Below are 24,699 nucleotides of genomic sequence, written 5' to 3' on the forward strand. Positions count from 1 at the left end.
TGATGATGTTTGGAAGTTTCAATTTTAATTGCTGACATGTGTACTTACAGGCTCAATATCTAGTGTCAGAGATATTTCATTTGGAACAGCGATGTGCAATCTTATTTCTCATCACCTTTCTATGTGCAGTTGAATGTTTTAGCTTGCGACTTTATCAAAAGTTCTAAGATATATTTTACCATGGTACAAGTTTTTTTATGTATTTATTTTTTCTTATTTTAGTAGTGGTGTGGAAATGGAGATATTTTACATATGTAGCTGCAGGTGAAAGTGTCACAGTTTTTGTCCCTAAAATGAGAGCCAGTGATGGAAAGCTGTTTTCATCAGTGAGAAGACCAGGCTATAAAATACTTTAAATAGCAAGTGAATCAATTTACAGATCACCTATATCTCATCAGTTCAGGAGCGTGCAATCTGCAGTTACCTCTCTCTTTCTGTGCAGGGCTAATGCACTTGTCTCATTCTTATGATGTGCCAGGTTCACATTGTTATTTTGATTTGTTCAGTACCATCAACGACCTGTCTGTTTACAATCTTGATCTTGATGGCATTTTTGAGATGATTACCCCAAGTGGGGCAAACCCCCAAGAGGTGATATACTCGCTACCTACAGAGGGTGAACTATGTAAAATTTCTGTGATCACAAGTAGACGGTAGCTGTGCCACTCTTAATAATGGCAGACTTTATCTCAAGAGAGCAAGTGCTGCATGCTGTCTGCGTCACAGGACAGCCATGCAGGACATACTGTGAGTCCACAGTAATACATTGTAGCTCCACACTCTACAAGGGGGGGGGGGGGGGGGGGGGGCTGTCTGCAATTGCTAAGAGGGACAAGATTACTCTACTACCCAGCTTTGTAATGGCAGACCAGGCTCTATGCGCACTCACAGAACAATTGTACAGTGCGGACTGTGAGTTTGCTCTCTAATACACTATGTACACTGTGTACCTACTACAATTTATAGTATCCTTTGACTAAACCTCTTTTGATGAATTTACTGTTCATGGATTGAACACCAGAGGGCAGTAAGCTACAAAATGACTGAGCCAAGCTACTCTGCATTAAGTTTCATTGTAGCTGTGTTGTAGTTTTTGTGGAGTTGTGATACTCGGCAAGTTCTTTTTAATGATATTTTCTTCAATCCTATTTGTTGTTTCTCTTTTCTTTTCTTTTTTGGTAGATGTGTTTTTTGTTTTCTTATATTTTTCTATAGTCATAATCAAAGGTAAGATGTTTATGTGCAGTGTCATTACTTTTTAGAGGGTCATTGTAGCAAACAAGTTTCTTTCTTTTTTTTAATTGTAGCACCCAATTTAGTGAGAGGGAAATGCGATGTAGTAATCTCAGCATTCACTGCTTTATATTTTAGCCTTATTGAATTTGAGCTCATTTCTTGAGGGCTCTCCATTTTCATCTCTGCTGGACATGACATATATCTTGTTGGCTTAACACTAAGCCTGAACAAAGATTTAAAAAAAATTATGATATATATTAATGAATAAAAATGTAATGAATTACTATCAAACATCTGCCTTGAAAAGAAAACAACTTGTAGAGAATATAGTCAAGAACACACTGTCACATAACTATTGATAGTACAGAGTATATTATTATTATTACCTTTTCAAGTCCATTGAAGTTCCATTCCACAGACTTTTAGTGTTGTTCTACTCTAGTAAACAATGAGAGTGTTACATCATGGACAGTGTTTTCAGTGGGTTTCAGGGGGAAAATCAACAAAATGTTTCCAGTACTTTCCATACAGAATCAATGCTGGTACAAAGTTTGTCAACATTCTATTGTTTGATATGGAGATCAGTGGGATTGCACAATACACATACATGTATCTGTGCATGTTTCTGTCATCAGTGTTGGCATATAATGTAAATTGCAATCATGCATTGACTTAAAGCACCAGCTGATGTACTTACATTTTGTATTTGAAATTCAGATGGGAGAGTCTAATTGAACAAATCTCTCTGAGGAGGAAAGGATGGTTTTCATATTAATGTTCTTTGTGTCAAGTTAGTTTTATTGCAACTGATTGGACATACTGCCCTTCTTCGACATACATTGTAAAAGAATTTGATTTACTCAGTGTTCTTGAGTAATAGCCGTAATAAAAAAAACACAATCATTTCATGACTATTACTAAATAACACTGAATAATCAGTGTTTTATTTACATCAAAGGATGACAGTTTGTTAGTCAGTTGCAACAGAAAGGGTAGTAGTTTTACCCGCACAACAACTGAAGTTTCTTCACGCTTTTAGTAATGCAGCACTTACTTTACTTTGTTGGTAGCTGGAATTATTCGCACTATTTGTGATTTTTCTCTGAAATACGTGTAACAAAAGTGTACTGCATGTGTATACAACTTGCCACTCTTGTTGGGCATGCCATGAATATTTATCTACTTATTATTCAAAATTACTTTGCACTGTACTGCTGGTAGTACCTGTAGGAATGACAAGTGTTAGTGTGAGAATGTATTTTTTATGTACTGAAACCTTGCATGCAGTGAAGTCAGTAGAATATACAGACAAGTGGTCTCAGTTTGGTTTCGGTTTTGGGATGCCTGCTTGGTGAAGTATTCAGCTAAACATTCCAGTCATTCAAAGAAAAAAGAATATGAGAGAGAAGAAGAAAAAATACATTGTAGCTGCAGATATTACACTTGTCTGGGATGTGTAAACAAACATGTCTGTGTACACTGCTAAATATGATTCGAAGTGTATTGGAAGTAAAGTAAATGATACACAAACTACAAAGTGGTATTCAGTCTCACTGTCTATGTCTATTTATCTGTCTGTCTGTCACTATTAACTCAGGAGTGGTTTTGTGTGATGTATGAATAAACAGGATTGAATGACAGAGTTTAGACAAACCTTTCTGACATGGGTCAGTGTCATCCACATCTAACATTGTGGATATATGCGGTGGATACAATGTAAATGCGTCTGTTTGTTTACATGCTTGTTTGCCCCCACTCCCCCCCCCCCCCCAGCACACTGATGTGGGCAGTTTTGCTTATTTCAAAATAAGACAGGAGACTACTGACCACCCTGTGTCCAAATATACATTAAGTACAGGGGTCTCCCATTACAACAAAGTCCTTTGGAGTGGCAATTACAGGTACATGCCATTAGAAAATCCTTCCCAGTTACTCAGTAAGTACTGTAACTGTCAATGTTGATATAATTTCATATGGTTCATTTTTCGCACTGAGTGGCTCATTTCACACTGAACATTTGCTTTATAAATTGTATCTTTTCATATCCATTCACAGAAAAAGTTGTGCTGCCCATTTGAATGTATGGTCTTTTTTGTTTTCAGTGATCTTTTTATTAATTCAATTTCCTTTGAAAATATAAGTTAAAAAAAAAAATGCATATCATATACATAACATTTGTCATAAATGTTCATGTATGTACGAAACATGTTCCATGGTCTGCACAAAGATGAGTACTGCACACACACACACACACACACACACACACACACACACACACACACACACAAGAAAAAAAAAGTATTCTATCCCAAACGACAAGCGGTGAGGGAATTTATAACCTCCATTGATTTTATTTCATTGATAACAAATTCATTGGCTGTACAATTGTATGTACCCATAGTTGGTCACAGCAACAAATGACGTGGACTCAACTGTGTGTGCCAACATCCAATATTTCTTCACTCTCTTATTTACAATTCCATAAATTTTGCGTCTATAAAATTGTGAGCATTCTATGTACACATTTCTCCATTCGTTAAACAGTAACCAGTGACTTGAACACAGAACCAACATGCAGGATCGGCATAAAATCCAAAGACCATGCTGCAGTACCGTAAAGTATCGTATGATGATAAGTACCACAGACAACAAAAAAAAAAAAAAAAAAAAAATGACAATCTGCAGTTTGCGATGGTTGAAACTGGTTTCACTTCAAATACATGTTACATTGGAAAAACTTCACACTGCGGGAAATATCAAAAGATAGATGATGTGTCTGAATTCTACATATGTATTCTCAGAGTGAGATAAAATCTCTTTGGAGATATACATGTACGTGCAGACCACTTTTCTGGCAAAATTTGTGATTTGCTTGCCATATTATTGATGCCGTGATATACAGCTAGACTTGTATACTACAGTCAAGAGTATTTGTTCATGCATACATGACACGAGTCAAGGAGACAAAAATTATGCATGCCCATAAATATTTGGCACAAGGTCAAAGGTCACTAACACCATATAAGGTCTGTGGGGATACATCCTGCTTTCTCGTTAGCAATTCATTACACAAAGCATCTCATCCAGATAGAGTAACCACGTCCTTTTACATTGTACCATCGGTGCAAAATCTGCTATATACTTTGATAACACATTGAATGTGATGTAATAGTCCAATTTACTTATATCATTAAAAACTTCAGGTTAACTTCAATAACAACATTTGCCCCTGAACAACTGTAAACCTTGTCCAGTCTAGGAGAATCTAATGCATGTACAGTTGATTTTACATACAAGCATTCTGAAATGTGTTAAATGGAAACGGGTGAACCTAATAGCTCAATACAGATACGGGGTGGGGGGGGGGGGAGGATACATAAACTTTAGTTTTGTTTGTTGTCTTTTTTAATGTATCCACAAGTTCTTTATGACATGCAAAGATGACAGCAGCACATGAAGACATGATTGCTTTGGTCTTGTTGGCAATCGTGAGATTCTGATAATTTTGCTTATATCAACATCATATCTATTTCAGATACTAGTATTAGGAGCATTTTTTAAAGACATAAATGCATGTGTACATTTGAAGAGTTTGTTCGCAAAAACCGATAAGTCCATTTTTGAAGATTTTGAAGTACGGTCTCTGTCATAAAGTACAAAATAATACCTTTTAAATGATATATTGGTCACTACATATAAAAGTACATTTTTGAAGTTATGGTCAAAAGAAGCAAAAATTTTCTTATTATTCTCTTTATTTTTCTTGACCTTTAATCGCAAATATCTCCATTTGGCAAATATGGACTTATCGGTTTTTGGAAACAAACTCCTCATTTGTACCTTGGGCCTTTCGCTGGTTGCTTTGGAACAGCAGGAACCAGCAGGAACATTATCAAATATTTCAAACCTCCTAGCCTATTCCAGTGAATGATAGCGCACTGTATTTAAAAAATAAAAAATAAAAAAATACAGCATGTCTGGCACTCATTCTCCAATCCCTGTAAAACTAAAAAATTTAATTGAGACATTACAAAGAAGGAGATCAGAAACTCGAAGACCTGGGCATATCCTAGCAAACTGGAGACCCTGATTGTACGAACATGCACACAATATCACGTGAATACATTTTTTGGATGCCCAGAGCATTCTGTGGTTACTGCATCCTCATGTTTCACATGTTTACCTGTAGGATGTTGTTTTTCCACAATGTTGTCCAATGCCTTTTACCTGTAGCACTTTGCTCTCAGTCTCTGAGACACAATGATACTTTGGTCTCTTTCAGATGATGGGAAAATCTCTCTTGTAATCAGCTTTAGACATCATGACTGTACACACTTGATCTGAGTTACTGTAAAAGTGGAAATTTTCGCGGTGTTTAAATTTTCGCGCATTTCGCGCAACCAGAAACTAGCGCGAAAATAAAATCCCGCGAATATTTTTGCTTGCCATATGTTCCTGTGCGTGATGTCTAGATTCCGCAGAATTAAAAACACGCGAAACTCTTCTGACCCGGCCAAGCGCGAAAAATTAGTCGCGCGAAAATATCGACTTTTACAGTACAGAATGTTCAGACACTCAAATGTAAAATTAAAAAAAAAAACAAACAAACAAACTCTTTCACTGATAGCAAAATTTCTCTTGTAATCATGTTTATCAATCCTGATTAATCATGATTATAATCTTGATTTACGTTTGCAAGGTACAAGCTTCCTGGCCTGTCATTCAAACTTGCAAATATGCTACCTAGTGCAGCACAGGCAGATTGCATTACATTTCAGGTGGTCTGTGGGGGAATAAATGTAGGGTCGAGGTAATCTCTGCCTTCTCAATCCTGTTTAGGAGGGCAAGTCTTTCACACAGGAAGTGTGCACTACAAATTGAGCAAATCATGATTTCAAAACACCTCCGGACCTTGACTTGCAACTTAAGACTCTAGAATTGTGATTACAATAACTTGCTTTCAGATGCCAGAAATGTCTTGATTATAATAATGATTCTTCTATTAAACAGAGATTACAATCATGATTACAAGAGAGATTTTCAACTGTCTGAAATGGGGGTAGATCATTCCCAGGCTCTCTGTGAATTAACTCCCCCCCCCCTTTTTTTTTTCTTCTTGTCCTACTGAGCTAACATTCCACTCATCCTACTCAGCTAACATTCCAAACAGTTTGGGCCATGTGGCAAACACGGCCGAATATTAAACTCACATGTACACCCTAACTGTTGCATTTGGACTGTTTGGAAGTTGCAAATCATGCTCTTGTTTCATCAGAATATAATTGCTGAAGACATTCGGGTAGAGGTGAAATATTCAATTAGATAGGATTACAAACACACTATCCATATTTGCTTTGGATGCCACAGACGAGAAATCTAGAATATATCTTTATCGAATGAATGAATAAAATGTTTGCTGACAATTGTAAGTTAAATCCACTGGATTACAACTGGTTGAAACAAAGCTATATTGGAATTGATAATTATGTGTAAGGGTTGTCGTGTGTAAAGTTATATTGGAATCGATAATAATGTGTAAGGGTAGTCATGTGTAAATTGTACAAGCACATCAGATTTGTAATTCTTATAGTCTTACATTGAAATACAGACAGTGACCTTCATTCACTAGTTATGAATTATTTTGCTACATTGTATGTGACCTTGTCAATGTGAAAATACCTATGTGATACCATGGACCTAGTGAAAAGAAAAGAAAAATCTTTCATTGATTGGCTAAAGATGTGACAAACATCATCTAGTCTTATCAATGGAAAGTACACTGTAACTTCTCCGATGTGAGCACTGTCCTTACAGTGGGATCTGTCTTCAATATTACCTAAACACTAGGGTGTAATACACCTAGATCACCCATTAGTACTCGCAGATGACAAGATACACTAACACTTTGCCCTTCCATTGGGCCCTGCTTCATCACATCATTACCCAAACATTGCTGGGCAATACAGATAGATCTAGATACAATGTACACCCATTAGTACATCCAGATGCAGATGTACACGATAGGTTAACACTCTGCCCTTCCATTGGGCCCTGCCTTCATCATTACCCAAACACTGCTGGGTACAGTGTAATAAAGTAGATCTAGATACACCCATTAGTACACCAAGATGCAAATGTACACGATAGGTTAATATCATTCCATTGGGCACTGCCTTCATTGTTATCCAAACACTGCTGGGTAATACACTTACAATTGTAGATCTAGATACACCCATTAGTACACCGAGATGCAGATGCACAGTGTACAAGATAGACTGTAGATTAACACTCTGCTCTCCCGGAGTGGGTCCTACCTTCATTATTATCTGAACACTGATGGGTAATACAGTATGTCTGGATATACCCATTTGTACACTGAGACGAAGATGTATATGACAGTGTAGCACTCTGGCCTTCAAGTACACTGTGCCTATGTCATTACACTGAACACTGATAGCTAATACACTGTATGTCTGGATATACCCATTAAGTCCACCTCGACAAAGATGTACATGATAGCGTAACACTCTGCTCTTCCAGTGCACTTTGCTTTTGTCATTACACAAAGACTGCTGGGTAATAGACCTACATGGAGATACACCCATCAGTACAAGTGAATGAAGACGTGCACAGTTGGTCAAAGCTTTCTTTGTTAAAGGATGAATGGTTCAGGCAGGATTTAAATTCTCAATCTCTTGTTTTAGAAACCGTGGGCTTAACCACTGTACTACAATGCTCTGAGTTCAATAGCATTCTTGTACTTCAACTCAACATGATGATCTCTGCATTAGCTTCTGCAATCAAAAAGTAATACAGAAATGGATTTCCCAGGGGGCACGTTCTACCACAAAACTCACATGTGGAGTGAAACATGGGTCCCTTGACGCTCGGTGTACTACACTTGGTGTACTACACAATCAGATACTTTCACCTCAGAGGGTCTGGTGCATTTTGTCCAAATGTACAAACTGCACACCCACACATACACACACACAACACACACACACACTGATGGGCACTAACATCGAAGGCAAGCCACCGACATGCCCTGGTGAAAATGGTATGAGATTCTGAGTGGCGGCATCTTTGAGGACCCATTTAACCGGTAAGTGCAGAAGATACATCTTTCAGTACCTGGCATCAACTGGCTACAGTCTCTTTGAGAGAAGGTGACATCAACAAAAATAAAACTTCACCAGCATATAAAAAAAAAAACAAAGCTCGGCCTGCTACTAGCTGGGTCGACACGGCACGGGCGCATCGGGTTCCTCGTCGGAGCCGTCGGACGAGATGCCGGTGATGCGGTAGCCCATGTTCATCAGCATCACCTCCAGGGGGTCTGCCTTCATGCGGCGCTGGTTGGCAGTGGCAGCCGAGTCTGGCTCTGCAATACACCGGTCATTGCTGCTCCCATCCTATGAATTAATTAAATTCAAATTATGATAGAATCAATGCAATACAATACAATATACATGTACTCTGTTCATGTGCTGTTTGTTTCTTTGTTTGTTTGTCTGTCTGCTTTGGGGGCCAGGGAGGTATATTTGTTGCCCTATTTGCAGAGTACCTACTTCTTATTTCACACTTTGTCATAAGAATAATACGTTTCTTCACTATTTTGTGGTTTTTTCTTTCTGGCTAAAGGAGGGCATGAATACACGGTCAGTGGAGAACTACATGTATATGTTCTTTTGAAATCTAATTTTGTTTTGACTTCTACTATTAAAAAAACTAGAAATGTCGCTATGGCGACTGATGCCTCCGCCATAATGCATGATTCTCCCAATAGGCGTATAGTACAATGTCTTCACAATGTGTGATCCATGACAGTTTCACATAACTGGCAAAATATTGAAATGACGGGTTTGTCAGAAATGTCTTGAACTGGGTTTGCTATAATTTTCTAAGAGTGCAGGTACACATATTTGGGGAATTTTGGGAAAGTTTATGCAATGAGTAATTTCCAAGGTACGAAGAAAGAGTGTGATGACGGTACAAAATAGATTTTTTTTTTTTTTTTTGGGGGGGGGGGGCATTGAAACCTGGCCTTTGACCCTTAACCTTTGACCTTCTGGCTGGAAATTTCCCGGAGAATCTCCATTAGGTAATGCATGTATTAAGTTTTGAAACTAATAATGCAAGCATTGCATATACTAGTATATGAGGGAAATAGTAAAATTTTGAGGAGTTGACCTTGACCTTTGACCCCTGACTATTGACCCATGACCCCTAAATTCCCTAGATAATCCCTGCCAGACAGTACATGCATATGTACCAAGTTCCACGAAGATACATTGAAGCATTTGAGAGAAAAGTAATATTGCAACATTTTCACCTAACCTTTGACCTTTTGACCTTTGACCTTATGACATGAAACTCTCTGGAGAATCTTTACGCAGTAGTACATGTCCACACCAAGTTTCAAGAAAATACCTTCGGGCATTGCATAGATATGGGGGAAATTGCAACATTTGTAGCATTTGATCTTGACCTTTTGACCTTTGACCTCTTGCCAATGTCACTAAAATCTACTCAACTAATTGTCCCATCATACATCATCCTTGGACCAAGTTTGGTGAAAGCTGCTTCATCCAGTTTTGAGTTATCACGTAAACAGATAAATTTTAGGATTTGACCTTGATCTTTGACCTTTGACCTCTGTCCGATTTCAATGAAAAACTAATCAAGTAATTGTCCCATCATACCTCATCCTCCAACAAAGTTTGGTGAAATTTGCTCCATCCAGTCTTGAGTTATCGCGTAAACGGATACAATTTCATGATTTGACCTTGACCTTTGACCTTTGACCTTCAGCCGATTTCACCCAAAATCTAATCAAATAATTGCCCCATCATACTTCATACTTGGACCAAGTCTGGTAAAATTCCAGTAAATATTACTCAAGTTATCGCGTAAACGAAAGCGGACGGACGGACGTACGGACGTACGTACGGACGTACGTACGGACGTACGTACGGACGGACGGACAACCCGAAAACATAATGCCTCCGGCACCACTTCGTGGCGGAGGCATAAAAATGACTTCAAAAACAAATTCAAGACTTCAACTATAAATGTGTCATCATTTCACCATTTTTCTCTGCACTGGCAAATTTTGATCCCTAAAAATATTTATTACCTTTCAAAGTCAGCTTGAAAAAGCATGTTCAATTTACAGGGATGCCATTTAGAATTAAAGACAGGGCCTGAAATACATCTACAGGAAGCTACTTTGTACACAAAATTGCCTGAACTTTGATTCCACCATCACCCAAATTCAGGCTCTTGCATGAAACGTGGCATCCCTGAATTCAACAACCAAGCGCACAAGCTCACAAGGGCAAGATGAGTTTAGAGCAATTATCATTTGACATCTTTTCTTGGCACAGAATTAAATCCTGGAACATTTAAAGCATAGCAAGAAGTATTGTTAATTAACAAGTTCTGAGATGTTATTTCATTAGATCTGTCTTTCTTTTGTGAGTGTCAGCACTAGTCAAGGGAAGGTTCATATCATTAGGCAATGAATGTGACATCTTTTTGAGCTGACTTTACCACTGATGACATCATGAAAGGTAGGCAAGATATCTCTTTTAGGGGGAGAGCTCAGTGGGTGCAGAAAAATGAAAAATCAGCAACCATTTTGATCAAACAGTTCCTGAAGTTGTGGTGCAGGTCCTTTCACATTCACAAAAATCAACATGGAATTGGAGTTCAGGGGACTGCTAAGGGGTGCAAGGGCTGTGGGTGTGGCCTTTGTGGCCATCCTCGCATCACTAGCCTCTCTCCAGAACACTATAAATCAGAATTTTTCCTGTGAATGAAACTTATGGAAATTTTGCATGATTCGCAAAATTATGATGCATGCAACTGATGGTCTACACAATGTGCTGAATGCCAGTGACGATTCGCGAATAAAGTTTTGTGGCACAAAAAAGGCCGGCTGCCCCAATTTGCAAAAGTTTCATGGTGAGAATGTCTCTGGTTTTACAGAATCCTCTCTTTGTGTACATCGCCTTACCTGAGGCCTTGGGCTCCATAACCTGACCACGGGGTCGATGCCGCTGGTTGCTAGGAGACACTGGGAAGGGTGGGGCTGGAGGCAGTTGACGATGGAATCGTCCCCCCGGAGCACACGGACGATGTTGGTTGTCTTCCGGTCCCAGATGAAAAAGGAGCCGTCGTCCGAGCCAGCCATGATGTACTGACCATTGCTGATGGGTGAAGTGAAGATGACGGTTTTGATAAAGTCTCCACAGGCATGCTCGGCACCATCATGGATTATCATGTATTATCATATCTTTGGGTTTAATTATGCATCAGAATCCTCTTGATGACACTGTATGCACATTAATTCCCCCTGATACAAATAAAAGTTATCATTTCCTTGAAAGCAAGTATGACTGACAGCCAACTGTTACACAGAGCTCGATATTTGATGCACTGGACCTAGCAAAGTGAAACCACAGCACCTAAAAAGAAATTACCGCAGGAGCAATTGGTATACATCACTATCTTGCAAATATATCTCCACATATTACCAGCTTTCAGATACGTACGTCAAAATTTCACAAAGCCTAATAGAGAAATGTATGTGTCGTATTTAATAATCACATGATGTTGTTTGTTCTTGGTGTTAAATCACGTTACGGCATACTGAAATTTACATATAATGAAAGAAGAAATGTCATGGTTTGTTCTGTTTTGCTTTCTGGTGTACGTATGTTGTTTTGTTTTCTGATGTACAGTAATATAAATGTCATGCACAAGACTGGATGGCTTAGATATCCCTGATTTATTACCCAACTCACCTGCCAAAGAAATTGGCTTCTTTGATGTCAGTGGTCGTGTTGCAGTGGCCGCAGAACCGCTCGGTATAGTCAAAGGCGTCGTTGCGAAGTTCTTTCTCCTTTGCACACACCGGGTCTGAGCCAGTCAGACGGGACTGGGCAGCAGGGGAGTCTGGCCATTCAGGGTCACTGGGGGCTTCTAGAGAGTGGACAATGAGGGATAGATAGTCATTGGAAGAGAAAACCGTAAGGGACATTAAAAAAAAAAAAATTACCTGCATATCTATCTGGATATGATTCCAAATCTACCTACCGAGGGCTCCGCATCATGAGCAGTGGGTAGAAACTGTACTGTGTGATGATCAAATCAGTTTTGCATCCTATATCGCCTAGAGTTTTGATACACTGTAGACTGGTCATTTTCTTCACCTTCAGTAAACAACTATTCAAGACCACACATTCAAACATAGCAGGTATCAATAGAAGAATCTCTAATCTTTCTTTTAAGCCACTTTTCTGGGAAGCATAACACAAATAAACATGAATTTAGGCCACTCTTGTCTTCATTTTGGGAGCCTGGTATACAAGGTTCCCGTACTGTACAGTTGTATATCAGTTGATGCCATGGGAGCCTGGTACATTGTATACCAGGTTCTCGTAAGGAACAGGTTAATATACATACAACGGTTTCAAATGAAACATACAGTGTATTCTCAGATCATCACCTGTTACTCAAGAGGATTTCATATCTCTTTGTCAAACAAAAACCATCAAATGCTTGAGACAGTAATGTTTTAACGACAGTTTTGGCTGTCAAATCTTCTGGTAACTAAAGAGCAAAGAATGTCAATGATAATTGTTCAAAGACGGTCGATAAAGGAAATGTTGAACTTCTGACAATTTCACAACAGGCAAACACACAACATAAAGCAGTAATTTCAGTTTGTGGGTGATCAACATAGACCGTTGGTCTATAGACCTTTGCTCTTTAGTTACCAGAAGATTTGACAAATCAGAGGAACGATGAAAAGGAATACTCCTACAACATTTTCACCATCTCTCCACTCATTGTTGCTTCTTAAATTTGTACAAAAATCCAGCCACAGTGTGTGAAAAGTCAGTACTGCTATTCAAGTCTAAAGGGAGAATCCATTTTGAAATTAGCTTGTGTGCGTAGAAGCAGAAAAATCAGAGGAACAAGGCAGTGAAGCACACCTGATGAAAACTGCAAAACTTCACAAGTTATGATTTTTAAAGTTTTGATCAATCCAACACAGACTGGCAATTCTGAAATGTCTCATGCATGCTCATCTCCCATTGCTCTGTACTGTAAAATAAGAAAATTTCATTTTATCATCAAGCAAATTTCCATTCGTACATACACCCTAAACCCTATAAACCAGGCTGGGCTTTTTTGGCTGTTCTGTGGCTGGGGGTTGAATTGTATGTGTTTGATAACTATAACTATCTGGCATACATGCATGATTCATCCAATACTATGCTTTTTCATGCGCTATGATATAGGGAAAATTCACTTTTTGCTGCATGCATGATTGTAAAATACCACGATGTGCGAGAACCGAAGTTCCAAACTTGGTAAATTTGGCATCATATGATGTGCAAGACTCGTGGCTCAAAAGTCATGAAAGGTGGAGGCAAAACCTTTTTCGGTTTTACAATTATCATTAAAAAAAAAAAAAAAAAAAAAAAAAAAAAAAATCATGGGGGTGGGGGAGGGTTGAATCAACCCCTTCCAGGCCATTTTAGGGTTAATACAATCACTGTTTATACTTTTGTGTACAACCCCAGCATGCAAAATATATATTTGGTCATCAATAATGGAAAAAGAAAGATTTTGCAGGATTTCATGCACAGGGCAAATGAAAGGTGCACACACATGCTACATGTACATCACTGAGTTGTCAATTTCTGCTTGAATGATCACAACTTCAAACAAAGAGATTCCAATTGCTAAAATGAAAGCAAATCATAAAGTCTGCCCTATGAAATGCATTCAATGAATTTGAACTTACTAATAATCATGTTAAAATGATGAACTACTATTAAATAACAGAAATTTAATTTTTTTCTTGGACTGATGGGTTGATGCTGTCAGACTCATAGTACATGGTCAACAAACTTTTATTCAGGATGAAAACTTATCAGAGGTCAACAAACTAAGTAAGAGTGATGTGTGTCAGGTCGCTCACTTCACTTATGACCTGCAGTAAATCCAGTTCTTTATTTCTTAAGGTATGTGAAATGTACACAGTTGTTTACTGAAGTTAAGTCTGACAACAATACCAACACCTGTTTGATATCTAAAATCCCCTCACACCTGTAGAATCACATTCTTTCCATTGTTTCAACCCTTTAGAATATACATGGCTGTTTACATCAAAGAAACAAAAGAACATTACTCTTCTCTTTGTTTGACACCCTAAATCATATGAACTTGACAAAAACTAAAAACAAGAGGGGGGTTCTACCGATCCAGTGAATATAACATGGTCATCTTCTAGGCATTTTTGCACACTATTACCTAAAGACATGGCAAACTTGGGTGGAGAGAGTGGTTTTGAGGACCTCCAGTGGAGCATGGTGTTAATTTGTATACTCCATCACACTGGCAATAATACCTGCCAATGTTGTACAAATTTGACCAAGTATTTTCAAAATAAGATGAAAATATTGAGCCCTAATTACCTAACACTTCTAGTTCTAGTGAAGACGATCTTCAAATTAAGATTCCTTTCTTCATTCCTTCCTTCTTCTTTTTTTTTTTTTTTTGGGGGGGGGGGAGCAGCATTGTGCCAATTTGAACAAATTGAGATCCTTTCACCCTGGGAATGCTTCCAAGTTTGGTGAAAATTTGCCACACAACAGATGATGCATGGCACTAGAGGACACAAACACCTATTTACTTCACCCTATGAAACATACAGGGAATACTGTACACACCAAATATTTTGTGAGGTTTTTATTTTCACAAATTTCGCAAGTAAGGTGCTATTCATGGGTTTAAAGACACGCAAAAATATTGACTCTGATCCCAATATGAATGTGACGTGAACGTATATGCATACACAAACCATTCAGTACAGTACTCCACGATCACGAATTTAACCACTCGCGAAATGGTCAGAAGTCCCAATTTGCAAAAATTTAGGCTCACTAAATATATGACATATACAATGTACAGTAGTATTAAATCAACATAATAAAAAGATAAAGCACTAAACAATGGGAATTTTGTTTCTAGGTTTTCATGGATTGATGCTGTCAGACTAATAGTAGGTCGACAAATTTATTCAGGGTGACCTGTGTTCGAGTCCTATGTATTAGATTTATCAGTGGTCAAAAAACTAATCAAGAGTGATATCTGTCAGGTCGCTGACTTTACTTATGACCTGCAGTAATCCAATTCTTGACTTCCTGTGGCATGTGAAATGTACACAGTTGTTTACTGAAGTTAAGTCCACCCAACAATACAATCAACACCTGTTCGATATCTAAAATCCCCCACACCTGTAGAATCACATTCTTTTCATTGTTTTACCACTATAAATATTCAGAATGAACACAGCTGTTTACATCAAATGAAACAGAAGAACATTACTCCTCTCTTTGTTTTGTTTACTGAAGTAAGTCTGCCAACAATAACACCTGTTTGATATCTGATATCCCCCACACCTGTAGAATCACATTCTCTCCCTTGAACAAAAGAACATTACTCTTTTCTTTTACTCCCAAAACTATATGAACCTGACAAAGCTCTTTGTAGAGAAGAAACTAAAACAAGAAATGGGTGTCTAGCCCTCAAGTGGATATTGCAAGTTCATCTTCAATACATATTTTTGTCAGACTATTTCCTAGGTAAGAACACAGCAAAATTGGGGGAAGGGGGCTTTGAGGGCCCCCAGGGGAGCATATTGCTCATTTGTACACGCATATTCTATCACATTGGCAATAATACCTGTCAAATTTGCACAAAGTATGACTATGTATTTTCAAAAAGAAGAAGTTATGAAAATTGGGCCTCAATTTGCAACATATTTGCAAATTTACAACTCAAGACGCATGATACACGACTGGAGACACAGGCCACACAGCTGTATGAATGATCGCACTAGCTTACTTGAGCTAAAAATCATAACTTCCCTAATTTTTACCAGAATTTGCTTCACTTCCACTGTCTCATATTCCTCAATTTTTTTTTTCTCACTTCTATTCACAAAATCTTGCTTTTAGAGTGGATTTCCCCTTTAAAAGAAAATAAACATTAACTGCATACCTTTCTCTGCATGTGAGAAGACTGCTGTGTTGATGTCCCGCTCAAGGGCCTGGAACTCTGTGTACTTGGCGTACTCGGGGAACTTGGTCTTGAAGGTCTGGAGGCACTCGTAGGCCTCGTTGGCCCGGGTCAGTTGGAGCAGGCAGCGGGCTAGCCGGAAGTGGGCCTTCCGGTGCTTGGTGTCCAAGGTCAAGGCACTGTGGCAGTCTCGCAGGGCTGCATAGATGTCTCCATCCCTGGAAAAGGTGGCAGTAGTGGTAGAACGGCAAAGTATATACTTTGTGATGTCGTGTACGGACAACAATACAAAGAAAATATATGCAAAATTTAACATATCTTCACTTCTCCAGCATAATAAAAGAGCACTTGACTTACCTCTTTCAGAAAGCAGGAGGAATGACATTACCATCAACATGCACCATAAGGTCAGGATGAGTTGAGGAAATGTGTATTTTTCATAAAAAATGAAATTTTGTGAAAGTCTTTTTACATTATACTAATGTATCTTCTTTATGCTATTGTACATACAAATTGCAAGTGTCAGCACAAACTGTAGCAATCTTTTAACACAGTGATAGCTGCAATGATACCCGATTCATAACTTTTCAACAGATTGCCCAATTTCCCTCAAACTCTGCCCATGTGTTCTACTAACATTGCTGCATTCACTTAATTTACATGTACATGTGGGTTTCACCCTCATTAACGCGTTGAAGACATGTCCCAAGTATATTGCGACAGATGCCTACGGGAAATGCATGTTACACACGTACAGTGCACTCCTGTTATAACAGAACATGGTTACAATGAAATTCCGGTTAAAACAAAGTAAGAATTCAGGCCACAACATGATTATCCGCTCTATGTACTTTTATTGTTTATTTGTTCGGTTTTAACAAAATTTCGATATAATGAAAGAAAACTGCCAGTCCCAATGATTTTGAAATCTTTGATGGCTTTCGTGGCAGTAGAACGTTGGGTGGTAGAAGGCTTAACGGTGCACCACACACACATGATACCCTAGAAAGAATACCTGGTGCACCGTTAAGCCTTCTACCCCCCAATGATTTTGTTATAATGGGAATTAACTGTAGCAAAATCAGCTCATCGTCAACAGATGACACAGCTTGATGCTCTTACCACCCTCTCTTCATGTAGGCGGCCGCCCTGTTCCCATAGAGGATGGCATGGTCAGGGCAAAGACTGATGGCCTGGTTATAAAGCCGGATGGCCGAGGTGTAGTCCTTCTTGTCGCAGTACAGCTTGTTGGCTTCATGCTTCAGGCCCTCAATGCGAGGTGGGAGCTCCTTGGTAACGCTGCTCCAGGGACGGCCATGAGGCATCGAAAATCGATCGAAAATGAATTCAACATTATCAGATGCTACAAGAATCAAGATATTGTACATACCTGCAAATATCATCCATTAAACTGATGTTAAATGACCTGTGCTTAAATCAACAGAAAGACATTATGAAGGGTGTAGGCATATTCAGTACTTCAGTCCAGTTTAGTACTGGATTTATGAGCATCTGTGAAATAAGGCCCATGTTCATTTAAAAATCTCTTCAACTGTTGAAAAAAGGCTTCTTTAATCTTTGACTTTGACTAAAATGGATCTCCGATATGTTTTCCACTTGATTAAAATAAATAAAAATATAGATTCAACAAAATGTAAAACAGGTGGCATTACACACACGGAACAGTAAGCTGAAACTGCACAAAATGAGAAAATTATAAAATTGTGAAATGCCGATATAGATTAAAATCAGAGATACAAACTGGATGAAGCGATGATGTCATGCCCTCTCAACTTTACCACTGGTTATGACACAAACATTCACTCAATTTCTTTTCTTGTTTTGACCCACAAGAGACAAAAGAGTATATGCTTTGCACTGGAATGATAAAGCACTGATGAAGCTTTTCATTGGGGGTTTCAGTAACTAGTTTACTGACAAAAAAAAAAAAGTGATTTCAAGATTTTTGCATTAAACATGCTGCTGGAAAAGTTCTTATCTTTGTAATCTTATGTGACGGTGACTGATTACACTGTTTGGTGACTTCAAATTCCACAACTTTGTGTGTGTGTGTGTGTGTGTGTGTGTGTGTGTGTGTTTTGTTTTGTTTTTTATTTGAATTTTCATGTTTGCTTGATTGGTTGTGTATGCCATAGTCAACTTGATTAACTCTTTATGTGACACGTTCACACGTCCAACTCAGTCGATGACGTGCCGACTTTGCATATTCTGCTCAAACGCACCAATTCGCCCAATGCCATCGATAAATCGCCAAATGTCGCGGTACTATGAAAGCGTTTCTCTCGCTTCCGTTCCTCTCACATATAGCTTGCATTTCATGTAGTGATTGATTATGAAGAGGTGTTCTCTACTAGATTGAGAGTAATTTCTAAGTTTCTGTCACTGTCTTGTGTGCAAAAGTCATGCCTTTGCAGTAATGTAGCTCCTGGTCATGTGAAAGAAAAACAATCATAGCTTTGTCATACAATAATACATCAAAGCAAAGCTTGGCATTTTCTCTACAACTTTACTCACTATTTGTCCAGATCAACAAAAATCTATAGAAGTTACATAGACTTGAAAAACAGAATGTTTTCTCAAAGCATGAAACCGTTAGTGTCTCAGAATAATGTGGCACAAAGGGGTTTTCCACCATGGCACATGAAGAGTAAAGGAATGCCGTTGCACGCCTTCGATTCTACACTCACCTCTTCCGCCTTACCCCAGCCCCGTCCCCACTCCGGCCTGACCGCTCGCTGGACGTGGATGGCTGAGAGTAGCCGGCCATCTGGTGGCAGGCAGCCGCAGCAGCCGCAGCCTCTTCCTTCTTCCTGCCATTGGTAGTGGGAAAGAGACTCTTCATGCCATTCGGTGAGTCTATCGACGTCCCATTTGACGAGAGCGCCTCAGCAACATGCTGCTGCACTTCTGCATAGAGCATGAAACAATAGGCAGAATGAGTAATGGACATTAAAATGGATTTGCTCCAAAGTGGCCACTAAGGAAGCAACTGCCGTATAAGATATTATTTTCGCATACAGATATTTTCACAAAAGAGGATATATTTGAGAGATGTTGCTTTCACACATTGACACCGGTAAATGCACTATTTCCCTAGCACATAGCAACATTTTGCCATGTTGTTAAATTTGCATTCTAATTGTGATTTCCAAAATTACAACCTTGTGAAAATAACAGCTTATACAATATATGGTTATGAACAAGTAAACAAAGTTCATATGGCTCTCAAGTCCTCTCCAGAGGACCAGGCAATGAGGCTACAGTGCTACACCCATTTATGAAGCCACTACTGCTGCTGCTAGTGGATTGAACTGGGGAACCTCAAGACTGAGAGTCTGATGTCTTATCCACTGGGTCACCATCCATAGCTTCTTCATATTCCACTCTAGCACAAAGCAATATCCACTGAAGATATCCAACTTCCTTAAAGCACAGGTAAGAGAGTATGAATTTTGAGCTGTCTAGTTGCAAAAGCAAACCTTACTTTAAAGTCATTTGAAACAAAATTTTAAATTATGAAGGCAATGTTTTACATACAAAAAAAAAATCCCAAAATGATTATTGCTTATTCAACTTGCACTATAAGAATATCAAGCCACCACTGACCTTTACAAACACCATTAGTGCAAACGCCGTTGGTGTTCGCTGGAAGATAATCCCCAACGTTGTACATCTTGGGCGTTTGCCGGTTGTAAATGTCAAAGAGGTACACCTGCTCCCCGCCCAGATTGGCCAGGAGCTCGCGACCCGTGGGGCCAAAGGTCACGTAGGTGGCCACGAGAGATCGGTAACGCCTCTTCCGTTCATCCTCCTTCACAGGCAAATGGCCTGCAAGCGAATATCCAGCATTACGTATTGGCATTGCATTCAACATTGTTCACATTAAAGTCACCAATGGATACACACTACACATGATAGCAATACCAATCTATATTCCCTTTATTGAATATTCCCTTCAGACAAATTCCCTTCATTTTTGCAACTAATCTTATTGGAGGCTAAAAAAAAAATACAAATTACATGTATACCAAGAGAGAATAAAAGAAAGGTAGGCATTGGGTACAGGGATGCCAGTTAGAATGACATAAAGGGCCTGAAATACAGCTACATGAAGCTACTTACACAGTGAACACAGGAGGGCCTGAATTTTTAGACTATACCACGGTCTGAATTAAGGCATTTGCCTGAAAACTGGCATCCCTGTGGGTATTTGACCAAACATCATCACATCACTGCCATGAACTGGCTTCAGCTACGTGGTAGTACCCTTGCACAGTGAGCAGTATGTGACAAGGTTCAAATCTCCAGGATACATGTAGTTCCTTCTATTTCACATGACACATGTGGTATACTTCATAACAGAAATCAAGCACATATTCTTATTCACTGAGAGCAACGGCAACAAAAACTCGCATTATCTGTACGTACACCCTCTCCACAAAACAAGTTCTTTTCACCAACTCCACTACTGCCCACTAGAAAGAACACAGCTTTCAAGCTATGTACAGTACATTGAAATGGATATAGGGCCTGCCCACATCTATAGCATTTGAAAACTGATGTGGAATGGACTGAGATGGCAAGTTGTTCTGTAGACTATTCTACAAACATTCTTGAATGAATTTACCTTGTAATGGTAATATTACTATTTTTAGCCTAGAGGAATACATTGAGATCCTAATTCCTCATTTCATTAATCCCTGTAATAGATGCCTTTCATGCAAATTATCCACCTTACTTCTACATTAAAATAACATTCATTTCACAATTAAAACTTACCTGTTCCATACCAGAACCTGGTGTCCTGTGTATTATGTCTATGGAGATTTCAGAATTCAGCATGGAATGGTTTAAGAGTACAATATAATAATACCATAGAGCTGTATTTACATATCGCTAGAGGGCGTACTCATTTAAATCGCTGTGATCGCATGGAGAGCTCGCCGCCATTACTAAAAGAGTGGCAAGTGAGAGTGGCAAGTGCATATGCACGCGCACTGCATCTGCCAAAATTGTGCATGCAGACGATATTGCCAGTGCGTACTTGGGCTTTAAATAATTTTTTTATTTTGTATTACAGATTTTCTAACAGCCATTTATGATTTATGTCGAATAATTTAAGAATTAATATCTCATGACAAGATTAAATGCATAGAATATAATACTCTGTAGTACATGTATTCATTTGTGTGATATGTTCAGGACTTTGTGTGTGTGTGAGAGAGAGAGAGAGAGAGAGAGAGAGAGAGTGTGTGTGTGTGTGTGTTTGTGTGTGCAGGCATATTCACTATGTCCCATTCAAATCATTGTACATGTATTTCTAATTAAGGTTGAGGTGGGGGCCTTCAGTAAGTGTGTGTGTGTGTGTATTTGGGCCATGTTTGTTATGGATGTGTATGTGTGTGTAGGCCTACTTGTGTTTGTTATGGATGTGTTATGGATGTGTATGTGTGTGTGTGTAAGCCTCCTTGTGTTTGTTATGGATGTGTTATGGATGTGTATGTGTGTGTATTTATGTTTGTTATGTATGTGTGTGTGTGTTTGTGTCACCCGTGCGCGCGCGCGTGTGTGTGTGTGTGGGTGTACAAGCCATGATCCTTTGATCTCAAAATACACCAAATTCACTCTGAAGCTACCTTTTTTCAAATAGCCTAGCTACTTCTGTAAAAGTATGGCCTTTTCCTCTGATTTCAGCGATTTTGCTACCCTTTTCACATACGCGCGTACATCACCCGTCCGTGAAAAACAACCTCTTTTACACGCATTGTTTAATACAGGACTTGTAATGGCAGTGCATGTCCCCAGGGCTGGAGGTATTGGAGACCTCCCCCCCCCCCCAAAAAAAAAAAATAAATAAATTTAAAAAAAAATTGTATGCCACCATGCATGTGCCTCCCACCCCCACCCCCTCAAAAAAAAAATATGCTGAATAAAAAAAATAATCACAGTAGCAGTTCAGGGTGCCCCCTACAAAATTGCGAGGCCCCCAGTGCCCCCTACTGGAGAAATCCTAGCTATTCCACTGATTCCCGCCCCCGGGGTTATCTCCAAGTCGCGTTCACCACTCGATCAATCAGAGATAATTAGCTGCGTAGCTGCACTTGAATGTCCGCGATGAACAATCAGCGCTCAGCGTATGAAATTGATACACTTGAGGAGATAATTATTTAGCTTTAATTTACATTAAAAATAGCAATTATATTGCGTAACGCGTGGTTTTGTGAATGAGATTATCAAATTATCACTCAAATCGTTGATTTTCATCGCGTGTACGTCTTGCAAAGGAGCAAAACCGGCGTTGTCAACCCCGGTTGTCATCGCAACGGTACATTGCTAATACACAAGCGATTCGCACTGTACTGAAGTTTTGCCACTCTCAGTAATGGCGGATCGTGCTCCATGCGATCACAGAGCCTTAACGTGTGCGCGTATGACGAGTCCGCACTCTAGTACGTATAATAGAGCTCTATGAATAATACCAATATGCAAACATTTGATATGTGAGCTATGCATACATCACAGAAGTTGTGTAGATCCAGGACGAACCCATTGGGTACACAAAAAAAAGAAAACAAAACAAAAATGGAAAAAGGAAAACTCCAAAGAACTTGATGGCTGGCATACAAACCTGCGATGAAATATTGCACACATCCCTTCGGCACTTCACCATGGATGTCTGGTTCAGGCGCAGGTGGTCGCCATGACGACCGCATGATGTCCTCCCGTGAAAAATGCACCGCATGCGGGTTCAGCATGCGAATGTCATAGAGTCTGATGTAAGGATCACTGGCTCCAACTACCAACACAGAATTAAGAAATAAAAGAAGCGATTCCTTCTTCATACTGTAAAAGAAGGAATGTTCCTGTGCATTTTAATTTCGCGAATTCATGAAGATTCATGACATAAAATACACGCGAAAGTTCTTGTCTACACTATATGCATTGAATGCCAGTGGCAGTTCGTGAAAATTTCATGCCGCAAAAAAGGCTGTCAGGTCCAATTCGCGAAAAATTAATGCCGCGAATATATCATGTTTTATAGTCGTGGAAGATTATGACATAATACAAAATAACCTGGTTATGACTGATAAGTATGAAGTAGCCCTGTTTTGCAAACTCCTCTACAATTCCAATGTGAAATCTTCCCCCAAGTTGCTTAGTAGTCAAAGGATTGCACATATCTGCACTGAATTTAAGCTCATCGACTTACTTTTAAACTGTGAAAAGCACATAGATATCCTTTTTTAAATATTTCAATTCTTTTCAATACTTAAGCAAAACATCTCAAGACCTGTCTTACAGCCCCATGCTGTCTGACTTGATTGGTCAATTGTTAAGCAACTACTTATCTCCAACAAATGATGTATTATACAGGGCTTGCAGGTGATCATTGTGCTTTGATGGCAATAAGATAATGTACAACTGCTACTGCATCACACTGTTTTGGTATTGACACGCCTGCATTCAAATGACATGCCTGCATTCAAATGACATGCCTGGGAATGCAAATATGTGACCCACCAAGACAAAATGAACAATAAGTTGGAAATTGTTGTTTTTTAGATTCCAACACAATCAAAAAGCTGAGATTCTAAGCTTTAAAATGATATATAACACACCTTGTATGGACAAAGCAAACCCTTTGAAAATACAATGAGAAAGTGGGGATGTCAGACAGGGTAATTTATACCAGAATAGTGGAGAAAACGGGCTCTAAAGAACTGTGACCATTCAGAAGCGCAGAACCGTGTCCTGTTGTCCGGGGGACAAAAGATTGGATCAAATCTCCCTAGCAACCACTAGGAAGGACTAATCGGATTAGGATTAAACTTGGTACAACTCTTAAAAAGACATACTCCTCAAACAATCGAAAATCTCAAGACCTAATATTGTATACTTTTTGAGTTATGCTTATAGCTGTTTCAAAGCTTCAATGTGATCAAATCAAGACTTTTTCGAATGGTTTACTTTGAAGTATGAGCTGGTGTGTATCAATGACAAGAACTATTTTGAATGTTTCTCATAAACATTAGACCCTAAAATTTTGTCAGGTGGTAGATCGATAAATGGACTTTCAGAAAATACCTGAAACAAAAATTGGACTTTTCCACCCCCAACTCGGCTATTTTAGCTGTTTACATGAAAAGTCCCATTGCGACTTATTGGTCGTTTTGCGGTGGTGGGTCACATACGTTGTGTCACAGCAACAGCAAGTGCATGTACATGTATATTGATAATTTATTCTCAAGATTGTGAGGCATCAACAGCAGCTGTAGCTTGATGTACTTGAACACTGGTGTCATATACACTTCTACATAACATTGACACAGAGAGTGAATA

At 39.0% G+C, this 24,699-nt stretch overlaps 1 protein-coding gene across 1 annotated transcript in view; it reads right to left on the reverse strand.

Annotated features, from left to right (window-relative positions):
• Positions 1 to 8,298: 8,298 nt before the first annotated feature.
• Positions 8,299 to 24,699, reverse strand: part of LOC140242543 (WD and tetratricopeptide repeats protein 1-like) — a 32,933-nt gene continuing 16,532 nt past the window's right edge. Inside the window, exons 8-15 of the mRNA XM_072322283.1 lie at positions 22,988 to 23,155; positions 19,966 to 20,187; positions 19,047 to 19,266; positions 17,461 to 17,637; positions 16,321 to 16,556; positions 12,048 to 12,225; positions 11,258 to 11,450; positions 8,299 to 8,651 (exon numbers count right to left, since the gene is read on the reverse strand). Of these exons, the coding sequence (XP_072178384.1) occupies positions 8,469 to 8,651; positions 11,258 to 11,450; positions 12,048 to 12,225; positions 16,321 to 16,556; positions 17,461 to 17,637; positions 19,047 to 19,266; positions 19,966 to 20,187; positions 22,988 to 23,155 (1,577 nt within the window). The 3' untranslated portion in view covers positions 8,299 to 8,468. The remainder of the gene's footprint in view (positions 8,652 to 11,257; positions 11,451 to 12,047; positions 12,226 to 16,320; positions 16,557 to 17,460; positions 17,638 to 19,046; positions 19,267 to 19,965; positions 20,188 to 22,987; positions 23,156 to 24,699) is intronic.

This window comes from Diadema setosum, chromosome 19 (genome assembly GCF_964275005.1).
Source record: "Diadema setosum chromosome 19, eeDiaSeto1, whole genome shotgun sequence".
Taxonomy (NCBI): domain Eukaryota; kingdom Metazoa; phylum Echinodermata; class Echinoidea; order Diadematoida; family Diadematidae; genus Diadema; species Diadema setosum.